Source organism: Stegodyphus dumicola, chromosome 4, assembly GCF_044657685.1.
Source record: "Stegodyphus dumicola isolate Sdum_Otavi_A_Nest chromosome 4, ASM4465768v1".
Lineage (NCBI taxonomy): Eukaryota > Metazoa > Arthropoda > Arachnida > Araneae > Eresidae > Stegodyphus > Stegodyphus dumicola.
The window spans coordinates 218,643,255-218,655,701 of record NC_140771.1 but is presented as its reverse complement, the minus strand read 5'-3'; the positions used below and the strand labels follow the sequence as shown (position 1 = coordinate 218,655,701).

At 29.7% G+C, this 12,447-nt stretch overlaps 1 protein-coding gene across 7 annotated transcripts in view; it reads right to left on the bottom strand.

The window, feature by feature from the left end:
• The window catches only part of LOC118196087 (ral GTPase-activating protein subunit beta), a 162,295-nt gene that overhangs the window by 62,903 nt on the left and 86,945 nt on the right, over positions 1–12,447 (bottom strand). For 6 of the 7 annotated variants that reach the window (XM_085815994.1, XM_085815999.1, XM_085815996.1 and 3 more), the window contains exons 10-15: positions 12,009–12,253; positions 11,546–11,682; positions 5,932–6,035; positions 5,072–5,188; positions 3,449–3,565; positions 2,319–2,435 (exon numbers count right to left, since the gene is read on the bottom strand). In XM_085815994.1, the coding sequence (XP_085672120.1) occupies positions 2,319–2,435; positions 3,449–3,565; positions 5,072–5,188; positions 5,932–6,035; positions 11,546–11,682; positions 12,009–12,253 (837 nt within the window). The remainder of the gene's footprint in view (positions 1–2,318; positions 2,436–3,448; positions 3,566–5,071; positions 5,189–5,931; positions 6,036–11,545; positions 11,683–12,008; positions 12,254–12,447) is intronic. The other variant, XM_085815998.1, reaches the window with a different exon arrangement.

Below are 12,447 nucleotides of genomic sequence, written 5' to 3'. Positions count from 1 at the left end.
CTGAAATATTTTGCATCATTTCTGCTATTTCATGCTCTGTTAACATTTTCGACGCTTCGACATTCAAACGGTAAAAACAGAAAGAATTCACGTCTAACAAGATCTAATTATTTTCTAAAAACTGAGCTGTAAACCAAAATACTCAACGCTTTAGCGCATATAAAACTTCTACTTACAATAAACAACTACCATGTGCGAATAAAGTGCGATTTAAAGAGACGTCATAAATCACGCCATTCGGAAACATTTAGTTCCCCGTTTGTTTATATAATCAAAAACACGTGTATGTGAGTCATGCTTCTCTCATTTCGAGTAGAAGGTCTAATGTACATGTATCTGAAACCATATGGGCATACAGTGCCATCTTGTGGCAGAAATTATAGTTTGAAAAACGTTCCAAGGTACTGGCACAAATACGTGACAGTTGGTAGAAAACGCAACAATGCTCTGGCACGCCTGCGTGTCGGCCAGTAGATAAGTGTGTTCGTTGCTGGCACGTATACGTGACAGTCGGCGCGAAGGGGTTAAGCAAATAATTAAATTTTAGTTTCAAGAAAAAGCTCAATTTTTTCTAGTTTTATGGCCTATTTTTCAAAACTGCTTTAGAGAAAAACTTACATGTGAAAAAAATAAAATACCAATTTTCTGTCAATAAAAAAATTTTAAAACTTTTGCAATCTGCAATAATTTTATTTATATTGTTTATATTTACTAAGCTAAATTATCAAAAGCATTTTCCTGCTTAAATTATTAAATTCTTCCATTTTACAACAATAAATAAATAATTTTCTATATTTTATATTGTAAATACTCTCACAATGAACAAAAGCATCTATTATTTTACTTTTTATCAGTATAATTATCATAATCTATTAAAAAACTGGTCACAAAATCAAGCTTTTTTAATGCATAATAATTTATATTTTTAAAGGACACAAATAAGTAGAAATTCCCTAACTGCAAATTTGTTATAAATATAATTACAGGCTGAATACTTATTGAATTTCTATTAAAATATTCTGGTATCCTAATGTTTTAATAATATATCATAGTTATGTACTAAAATGCAAGAATGTACTCAGCAAATTTATTTACCAGAAAAATGCTGTTTAAATAGAATAAGCATTACTTATGTATGATATATTCAACAACTAGTGTTGTCTGAAACTTGCAATATGATTTAAAAAACTAACAATACTAATGAAGAAAATACATTCTATATAAATTATACAGATTTTGCTGAAAGGTTATATTAAAATATATACAATATTGCCATGACATGTAATTCATTACTGATTCTCAACACTTAGAGAGAGCTATGCATTTGATTTTAAATTGCATACTTATTAGCAGTTATAAAACTATCACCTAGCTTAAACACTGTGAGCATTTAAATAGGTTTTTCCCCCATTTTTCTTAAAGGAAGAAGTCCAATATAATATAATGGAGTGTATAAATGGTTGCAGTTTACTACTAAAAAATATTCAGCATCTGTATCAAAAGAAAAAAAAAAAGTAAAGCACATTAAAAGCAAAATAATCTTTGAAAGTATAATTACAAACATTTTGTACTGAAAGGTTCTACAATAAAATTTTCAAAATACTTGTTATTTGAAGTCCATGACTTAATATCTGATATATTTTAGAATACTTGAAAAACAACCGCTTCAACAAGATTATGCAGAATTTAATAATAGTTAAAATATTTAGCATATCACAAGATAAGGAGATTTAACTAACATACATATATGAGCTTAATGACCTTAAAAAAGGTTTTTTTCAAGCAAATGCTTCTAATGTTTAGTACAATTAAAAAGCTCATTTAATATATTCATAAAACAATTTATATTGCTGCATGATTATATTGCATACCATAACAGATAATTGACTTAATGTTCTTTGATTTTATTCAGTATTTTCATACGATATCAGAATTTAATATATTTCACATATGTATAGAAAGGTAACCTAGTTTTTGTTTTTTTGCATGCCTTATAATTAATAGCAGTGCTTCACATGAAATTGCGCAAATGAAGAATAATACGTGGAAAAGATACAAAACACTATTACTAGATTAATTCACCAAAATACCATAAATTATGAGTTTCTAAAGACTTAACAGAAAAGGGAAAAAATAACTACATCACAAAACTAAAAACAGACACTTTTACAGAAATAAAAAATAACTAAAAAGTGAGAACAGTAACAGCCATCACCAAAGACAGAAACTGGTTAGTAGTGAAGAGAAAATAAAAGGTCCATATATCCAAATTTGGAGAAAAGAGGTTTGTTTTATATTTATAAGTGATCTAATTTTACCATCCACTAGGAGGGGAAAATCTGTCCGAAGAAGATTGTCAAGATCAGGACCCAAACTGCTACATTCAGATGAACTTAAGGAGTCACAACAGCTTTCGGCTACTTCTGGCTGCAGGTCTGAAGAAAGGGGCCCGGTGCATCCAAAATATAATAATATTGTAAGCAAAGCAATGGTAATTTAAAAAGGGCCATGCTTACCTTCATTATTATTAATAAAAGTGTAACAACCAATATTATTAAATAACATAAATATTCTGATTTCCAGAAAAGCACACCAAAATTTTTACAGTAATTAAGAAAATAAGCTTATTATATTTATATATATATGTATATGTTATGAGATATTTTGAATAATTGAAATTGGAAGTAACAGTTGTTCCAAATGTTTGATCATACTTTTCCAAATTATAGCTAGTTTTTAATTTCAACATTCCATTTTATTCTTTTACTGACTTTTTGAGTAATAGATAAATAACAAAAACTTTCAGTTAGCCTTCCAAAAGTTAGCTTATGTGTTTTAAATTTTTTTTTTCTTTTAAAAAAGTTCTGTTTTAAGTAATCTAAATACCAGAAACACAGATTTTACTTAATGCTAAAATAAATTATTCTCCATGATTCACATAGGAAATTGTTTTATATATAAAATCAAATATGCAGTAAAATAACTGAAGGTACAATGTTTCACTTTGTGCTATAAATGTTCAAAATATTTTAAAACTTATTTCCTCTTCTTGTAACATTTCGATTTTTAATAATACTTTCACCTCTGGAAACGTATCTAACTTTTGAAATTACTTTAAAAAATAGTCTGAAAATGCTTCTTAGATGCAAGAATAGAAAATTTTAAAATAAGCAAACAAAAGAAAAACATGTAAAATAAACTTTTTGACTAAAAATAACTACACAAGTTCATAGCTTATTTATGTAACAAAATAATGAAATTCATTTTTATACTAAATAATAAATAATCTTAAATCATGGTAATAATTGGGATGAAGAATAAAAAAAGTATTGAATTATTGAATGAATTATAAAAGAATACTAAAATATTAAGTAATTAACACAGTAATTTACTTTAGTACATCAAAAGTTTTAAATTGACAAAAACTAATATATTTTGATACACATACCAGAACACAACAGACTGGTGACAGATTCAACACTAACAATGTCTGCTGAAGAAGGTTGAGTAATCTGTTCAACTTCCTCACTTGCAGCGGAATCTTGTATATAAAATAAGAGACCACCTGTATAATTAAAAACAGAAATGAAGGATCAAAACATTTAATTTATGTACACACAGTGCATCTACAAAGTTTTTAAGACTATCTTTTAAACAAATCTCAGCAAACCTGACAAATTAAAATTGGCAACATTTATTACTATGTTATCTCAATTTGTTTCTCCAAAAATAGTGTCTGTTTACATACATAATTTTCTATGAAGTTTATGTTTTGTTTCAATAAAGATCTGTTGTTATTGATCCAAAAACTGAGGAAACAAATTGTGCAAAGCAGGAAAAACAAAAATGGTGACATTCAAAATGTTGTGAAAAGCATACTGGGATCATGCATTAAAATGATTCAAAGTTTTTCATTGGTAAAGAAGATTCTGTGATGGATAAAAAGATAGTGATGATGAGTCACTTAACTAAGTTCAACAAATAAGCTGAAAAAACATCACTTGACTCTTTGAATGATAACTAATGAACATCAATAAATGTTATGGAAGATCTTGAAAAAAGAAAAAAATATTTTCATTTTGTCCACATGCACTGAATGCAGAAGAGAAAAATCAAATAGAAGAAAGATCAAATTAATCCTCATTTTATTTCAAACAAATTTTGATAAAAGAAAAAAAACATGGTGCTTGATTATGATCCTGAAATAAAATCGCAATTATCTGTACAAGTTAAATTCCCCAAAGCCACAGAAACCTTTAGTAATCTTGATCTTGATGGTGACTTTTTTTAGTGAAAAGGGATAATTCATACAGAATTTATTCCTGGGGAAAAGACAGAGAAATTAATATTTTATAGACATAATGGATAAATTTTTAAACAGAATTTAACATGTTAAGCCTGAAAAAGTTTAGTTGAAAAAATGGTTTTGATTACATGACCATCCACAGAACTGGAACAGAATTTTAGTCAAGAAAATTGTGACAGTACCAATCTTAATCACTGGTTTTGTTACCTGCAGACTACTCTTCCTAAAGTGAAGTCTTAACTTAAAGGTCACTATTTGAATATTTCTGAAAAGGTTCAGAAAACTGTAACCAGAGCATTCGAACAATAAAATTCAAGACAACTGTATAAGCATGTCAAAAATTGTACCATATGTTAAAGGCTAAGAAGTAAGAATGTTGTTTTTATGATTTTATATTTTGTTTCAAATAAGTCCTAAATTTTTGTAAATGCAATATATACATTCAACAGTTTTCAAATAAAGTACACCTAAATTTAATAAAAAAGAAATCTTTATTGCATATTATTTATAAGTACTTTCAATTTAACATTTTAATTATTTAGAGATGGTTAAGCATATCACAATTATTTCACATACTCAAAATTTTAATCATTATTATGTATTTCAGACTTAATGACTAAAAAGATATGCATTCAAATTGTAAACGTTAGAAACTATGGCACTCTTTTAAACATATCAAATGCTTGAAAGTATTACAAATTTACATGGCAGCACATTTTAATAAAATGTTATCTGTGATAAACAGAAAAATTTAGAAACTATTACCTAATAACATATGGGTGTTTGTGCTTTCAGTTTCAACTTGCAAAGCATTTATCAGGAGATTTACCAACCTAATTTTAAGAGACTGAAAAGTAAGGGTAGACTTTTCTCCTGAAATAGCTAAGAAGGAAGAAAAATAATGAGTTAAAGATTTGAGAAAAATTAAAATAAAAGCATAAAACTAATATAAAAAACAATTAAAATAGTTAAATACGAAATCTGCACAACATAAAATGCTAAATATAAAGGAAAGACACTTTTTTAAAAGGTTCTCCAAATTAAATAATGTTTCAGTCAGAAAAAGGAAAAGATCTGAGAACTACATATACAGTACAAAGTCCGTAATCCGGACTCGTTGGGACTTTGGTGATTTCAGATTATAGATCCTCAATTTAAATCTGGTAAGATGGCATGCAGAAATTATACAATTAAAAATATGAAACCGTAATTTATGAAATAAAGGGCAATTATGATCTAAAGGGTATCAAAATTTACAAAAAAAAGCTTAATATTTATTTGTTTACTTTATTAAACATTTTTTTCAATGTAAATTGTTTAAGTTGCTTCTTCATTTTTTGTGCTAAACGCGCATGCATGCATAAACACATTATGCACATGCGTAAAGCATACAAAAAAAAAGTTTGCGGCTTTGAAGACCGGATTATAGATCATTCCGGATAATGGACGTCCGGATTACAGACTTTGCACTATATATGTTTATACATGCCAGCTTGAACTGGTTTCAGTATAAAAGATAAATCATTTCTGATAAATATTTTTTATCATGAAAATCATATTCTTCAATCATATTTCCAATTAAAATATTTCTTGTTAAAGCTAATTAAACATAATGAGAACTATACCTTTGATAGGTAGATTGAAATAATGAAGTGGTAGAGGCAGCATTGACAGCAATAAATGAATAGCAGAATGCCTAAGTTCAGCATGGGCAACCAATGGACTAGGCCTGTTATAATAATAATAATAATAATAACTTCAGATTTGTTTAAAAAATAACATTATAAAGAAATCAAATCAAATTAGTTTTGCCAGTCAAAAAATGCATCAACATGATTTCATTATAAAGTTTAAATTAGGAGGATAAAGTTTTTTAAATTGTTTCCGTTAAAATACAATGATATCCATACACATACTATGTTTAGTAGCTCCTTACCACTTTTTTGCTACATTTTTGTACAAAAATTTTCTAGAATCTTCTTAAATTCTACTAGGACAGTGATCCAAAGCATTCTATATACAATGTTAGACTCTGGGTGTTATATTAGTGTCCACAAGTAATTAAGGCACCACCCTAATCGTCAGATCTTAATCCTATTGAACATATTTGGCAGGAACTAGAATTGAAAATTTGAAAACAGAGCATATCTTAGCGGCAGCAACTGAAAGCAGTGATTCAAGAGGAATGACATAAAGTAAGTCCAAAAATAACAAAAACACTTGTAGTGTCAATGCCCAAAAGATTAAATGAAGTTATCAAGTGTAAAGGTAATCCCACAAGATATTAAGAAGCAAAAACAACGTTAAGTTTTTGGCTGTTACTAAAAGTGTCTGATTACTTTTGTGAGAATATTTTTCCTCACAAAATAAATGATATTGATTTCTGAATATAATTTTCATCTTTTCAAAAATGCATTTATTATAAAAAAAGGTTGAACTTATATATAATCAAAATAAAAGCCTTTATTTTTGTTTTAATTTAATTTAGTTTTTATGTTCATTAAAAAGTACAAAAATTCAAAGTGTCCGAACATTTTTGTTAGTCACTGTAAAGTTTCATATTTGTATACAGTTTATTAACTCATTTTGCAAGCACTCCCCTGCTGTTATTGTTTTGTTTTTTATATTCAGAATATGGCTTGCAGGAAATGTTCAGTTGAGAGACAGAACATATGTTTTGATGACATTTCTGATACTAGCAATAGTGACACAGATTGTTATTTCTTAAACTCATCTCCAGATAGTGAAATCATCCAAAATGTTAAACACTGGTACAAAATAAATATGAAAAACATTCCACCAACTTTTGCGTCATCCCCCCTTTTTTTTTTCAATCTGGGAATAACAGCGAAAATGATGAGCTTCTGGAGTTTCGAATGCAAATGATTGAGCAAAGTATCTAAAAGTATTCAAATGGAGATACATGTGGTACACCTGGAAGACTTAGACCCTTTGAGATATACAGCTCATCATTTCTGCATGCCACATACCTCCTAATCCCATAAAAAGGAGCCTTGTAGCCAGTGTGCTGTCTGTTGCTTAAAAAAAAAAAAAAAAAAAAAAAAAAAAAAAAACTGAAAACACGAATTGCAAAGAATGTATCGCACATAATGAAAGAAGTAGAATGTGCAGAAGACACTGTTGCCGCATGTGACTCTCAGTCTCATGCGGCAACTTGAGAGATTTGATGTGGTTACTCGACAGGCAACTCTCAATCACTGCTCAGTTTGATTTGATAATTCACGTGGTAATGATGCTTATTAAGGTTTAGGCAATATCAATTCATGAATGTGTGCAAAAATACATGTATATAAAACAATTCATCAATTCATGAGTGTATTCAACAATACATGCATTTAAAACAACAGCCAATCTTTAATCTTAGATACATTTTTTTTAGATTTATTGTTATACATGCATCTCCAACATCAATTCGAACTTGGCAGATGTGGCACTAGGAATATTATTTTGAAAGTTATGGAGGTCAATAACGTTGGAATATGATGAATAAATCAGTTGAAGTGAAGATGAGTTTGATATTTCATTGAAGAAAAGAGAAATTACGTCTATGCAGAGATTATTTGACGATAGAGAGGAGGAAAGCAGTGATGTAAGAAGGCAAAAAATCAAGGCAATAGATAGTGAATGTGAAAGTGATTCTGCAGAAAAGAAAAAAAAATTCAGAATTGACAATGTGCACAGTATCTGATATCACAAAGAATACTGTTTGTAGCAGACGAAATGGCTGCAGGGGTGCAAGTATCCTCAAACATAAAGGAACCATTAGATTTCTTTAAATTGTGAGTGAAATCATTTTCAGTTGGCCATAAGAAACTTACCAAATATGAAAAAAAATCATCTGAGGTTGCTGGTTTGCCTGAATGAAAAAGACCTCAAAGGCAAAAGGTTAATTAATTACTTCTTACATGTTCCTTTTTGTAATCAATGAATTCTATTTCTTGTTTAATATCATCCTTATTGTTGCTGTTGCCATCCCTGTTGTAAATCAAATAACATTATTAATGTTTAACTAAAAGGTAACCAAAAACTTTCTTTCTATTTTGGCATCCTGTTTGATAAAGCACTCACAGAGAGGTAAAAGTGACTTCCAGACTTCTTCCTCGGAAAAGAGATAAATGGTTCATGCAGCCATTATTTACACTAATTCAGGAATGCTGCATACACACAACAATTACAGCTTATCCTGTGTTGAAGAATAAAGGAGGCAACAAAGCAGCTGTTTACTGTATGATTTTAAAATGGCATTTAGGGAGGATGTTATGAATGAATCCACTGCCAAGCACTGTTTTCAGAAGAGCTGGACTATCTGCTCCAGAACTGACTCAAAGAGCCAATTCACCTTAGTGAATTTGTTCCGATTCCAGACAACGGAATAGTAGTTCTTTGACAGTTAATAAAAAGCTCTTTTGGAAGCATGTCAAGAATAGAGCCTCATTAACCACTCTTCATTCTCCCATTTTTCCTGATCTTTTTCATCAAGGTTATTGTTGGTGAGCAGTAAGTCTTAAAAAGGAACCAGTTTATTTCAGTGAGCAAACCTTTCTGATCCAATCCCATAAAAGAGTAGTTTTGCCCATCTCTAGTTTCCAGAAGTTCAGGATGGAAGATCTAAGCCTTTATGAAAAGCTCCGCAATGTGCAGGTGTGATGATGGGGCCCTGTAGGCAGTGAAATAGAAGGATGCCAGTCAGACATAGGATGAACACTTCCAAGGGAACAAGTGGTCAGCAACCGACAAGGAACAACAAATGACAACTTGTTTGCCATTGCAACCATAGCACTGCAACGCAGCCATATTTGGTCAAGTGCTCATGAGTGATGAACAGAGGGTCCACTAATGAAATTTCTAAGTGTACCAGACATTGTTGTCACCCCAGGATATTTTGCTTCCCACCTCAAGAGAATCTCTGCACCCACGCAAGACCATGCTCTGTGCCTGGTGGACTAGTCATTTTAAGTGGTACATTACGAGTTACTACCATCAGGTCACATCATCACTGAAAACCTGTACTCGCAGCATTTACAATAGCTGCAATATGCATTGCAGCAGAAGTAGCCAATATTGGTTAATTGCAAGGGCGTGCTATACTTCCATAACAATGTAAGGCCACACGGGGAAGCACGACCAGGCATATCATTCAGTAACTTAGTTCGAACCTTTCACAATGAGGTAGACCTGTGGGATGCACTCACAGATTTCTTTGCGTCCAAAACCTTCAGCTTTATTGGCCCCCACACTGCAAAATAGAATGAATGTTAGCAAAGGGTGCTGGATGCTGATGGAAATTACTCTGAGATGCAACATTGAATATCATGTGCTGCATGTCTGTCTGTTTCCAAGAATCATCAACAACATGAACATTTTTGGTTACCTTCTACTATTTTAGGGACATCTACTTTGGTCATTTCAGATTTTAGAAGCATAAAAAATGAAATGTCTTCTATAGTTTTAAATATTAAGAAAAATTCATTTTCAAGCTTAAATTTATCAAGCAACTTTTTTAAAATTTAAGTTGGTTTATTTCAAACATAAATACTATTTGTTATATTGTATAAACAGTACAAATTTTTAGGAGATGCAAGTAATACAAATGATTAAAGAACCCTTTAAGAAAGGTAAAGTATTCTGGTTTACATTCAGAATGGGATCCTAACAACCATGAAAGTATGAGGAAGAAATGATTTATAAATATAAATGAAAAACAATTTACAATAGTATCTTACAGTTACAAATTGTAATGTGCTCAAAATAAATAAGAAATGCTATAACTAGGAGTTCTAATACAGATCTATTTCCCACTAATATGTAGTAGAAGCAAGCTTTGAGGCGTTGTAGTTATGAAAGAACTTTTTCCCATATTCATTAGAGCTAATCATTACAGCACAGGCATTCGATACTTAAAATATCCGAGGAACAACACCAGCAAAGAGAGCTCTGTATCCATTGGACTGATATAATGTTTCCAAAAGTAAATATGTGGAAGCAGAAAGCTGATGTGCTAAGGATTCCATTTCTCCAAGTTTTATTTGGTGATGATTTTAGAAGCATATCAATTTTAGAAATTATTCAATTTTCCCACAAATATTTTACTGCCTTATTTTTGTTTTAGCACTCTAATACACAGTCACTATGCACCTTTAGACACTAAAGAACAATTTATCTCTAACTGATAAGTTAGAAGGGGAAAAATATATATATACCAGAATTTTGAACAGAAAAAAGCATTTTTTCAAATATGTTTTATACATCATAGATCCAATACATATAAGATGCAAAATATATAAAATATGAATTCTAAATTAACAATGGCTCCTTAATGTTTAATTTGGTCTTTCCCCTCTGTAACATAAAAATAGTAATATTTTTCCTCACTGCATCATTTCTACACTTGATATATGACTCTTCCATAACACTGGTGATGCAAATGGAACTAAAATCAAATAGCCAATAATAATTTACAGTGGTATTAATTATCCAATCAAATGAACTGAGAACCAAACCTGATTCTGAACACAGCCGCACTTGCTTTCAACAGTTTGGCCTAGCTGAACTGCTGCTCTCGTCTTACTGCAAATGTAAACATTTTGAAATAGGCATAAGTAGTGTGCCACGTTGTTTTTGGACACAACATGTTTTTTTTAAAATAAAGATGAATATTTAATCTGTTTCGGCTGCCCAATTTGCTCTTCATTACAGATCAACATTCTGTGCAATCAAAATTCCTTCTGTTGATTACTTCTAAATCTGCATTGTCACAATGAATGAAATGCAATATTTCTTCATTTATGTTATCAACAGTTTCTACAACATTATAACATGAGTCTGTTTTATTACATATAAATAAAAGCATCTTATTTGAATCCCATTTTCCTCTTAATTTCTGAAATAAATGATACTGTAGGAAGCAGTTGAGATCAACTATTCAATTATATATTATTTTATTCAATTATGTAATGTATTAAAAGCTATATTACATCTGCACAGTAATGTAGCTTTTAATACATTACATAACAGAATAAAATAATGCATAATTTGAACAACATACATGCAACATTTTAAATCATGAAACATATAAAAAGTTGTTTTATTTTATAGCTTTTAAAAGTAAAACAATTCCACGAATCTATAGATAATCAAAGTATAAAGACTGAATATCAATCAAACAGAAAAAAAAAAAAAAAAAAAAATGTATGTAATTTATTAAAATTGAATAACTACCTCATTTTCATTTCAGCTGGTAGTACTAATTCCAGAGCTTGAAGAAATTGGGGAACTAAGACCATTACTCCATCTAAGTCCTTTCGGAGTAAATCACTTGAATTCAATAAAATACTTGCTAACATTTGCTCCCTTGCCTAAATTTAAAGTAAACTAGTTAGTTAAATATTTTGATTCATATTTTCAGGAAAACGAAAAGAAAGCAAATTTCTAAAAGTTAATCAGTCATTTTTTTAATGTTTTGATAAAAGTGTTTGTTAAGTTATATCTAATGCTATGAAAGCAATCGAAAATCATTTTAAATTTCAAACAGATTGAAATGAATGTCCAATATATAAAAATAAACAAATCACTTTTTAAATGCTATGATTTTAAAAACTGAAATTATGGATATATTTATTATAGTGATTTTAAAAATGTATAAATAATAAAATTAGTCGTGAAAAATTATGAAATATCTTACCAAACCTCCAGACAGCCCATACTGTAAAGCTAAATAGAATCTTGCAAGATAAACAGGCAGAATTTCTTCACCAGTGCGTTTAGCACAATATATACGACATAGAGAACCAACAGCTTCTGCCTGACCAGCTTCAAAGTTTTCCAGAGTTAAATTTGATGGTATTTCAAAAGACTCTAACATAGGAGCTGAACTCTGCCTGCTATCTAATACAAGTGAGCTTGGCCTTCTTAAACTACTGTCATTTTCTGCAAATAAATAAATAAATAAATATATATATATATATATATATATATAATTAAACAGTTTCTTATACACTCAATAATAAAATAAAATTCAAGTTAAGGAGATGTTTATTCCCAAAATTATATCTCACAATTATAAAAAAATAAATACTTAATCATTTTGTAACTAATAGAAGAAATATAAAATTTCATTTTTT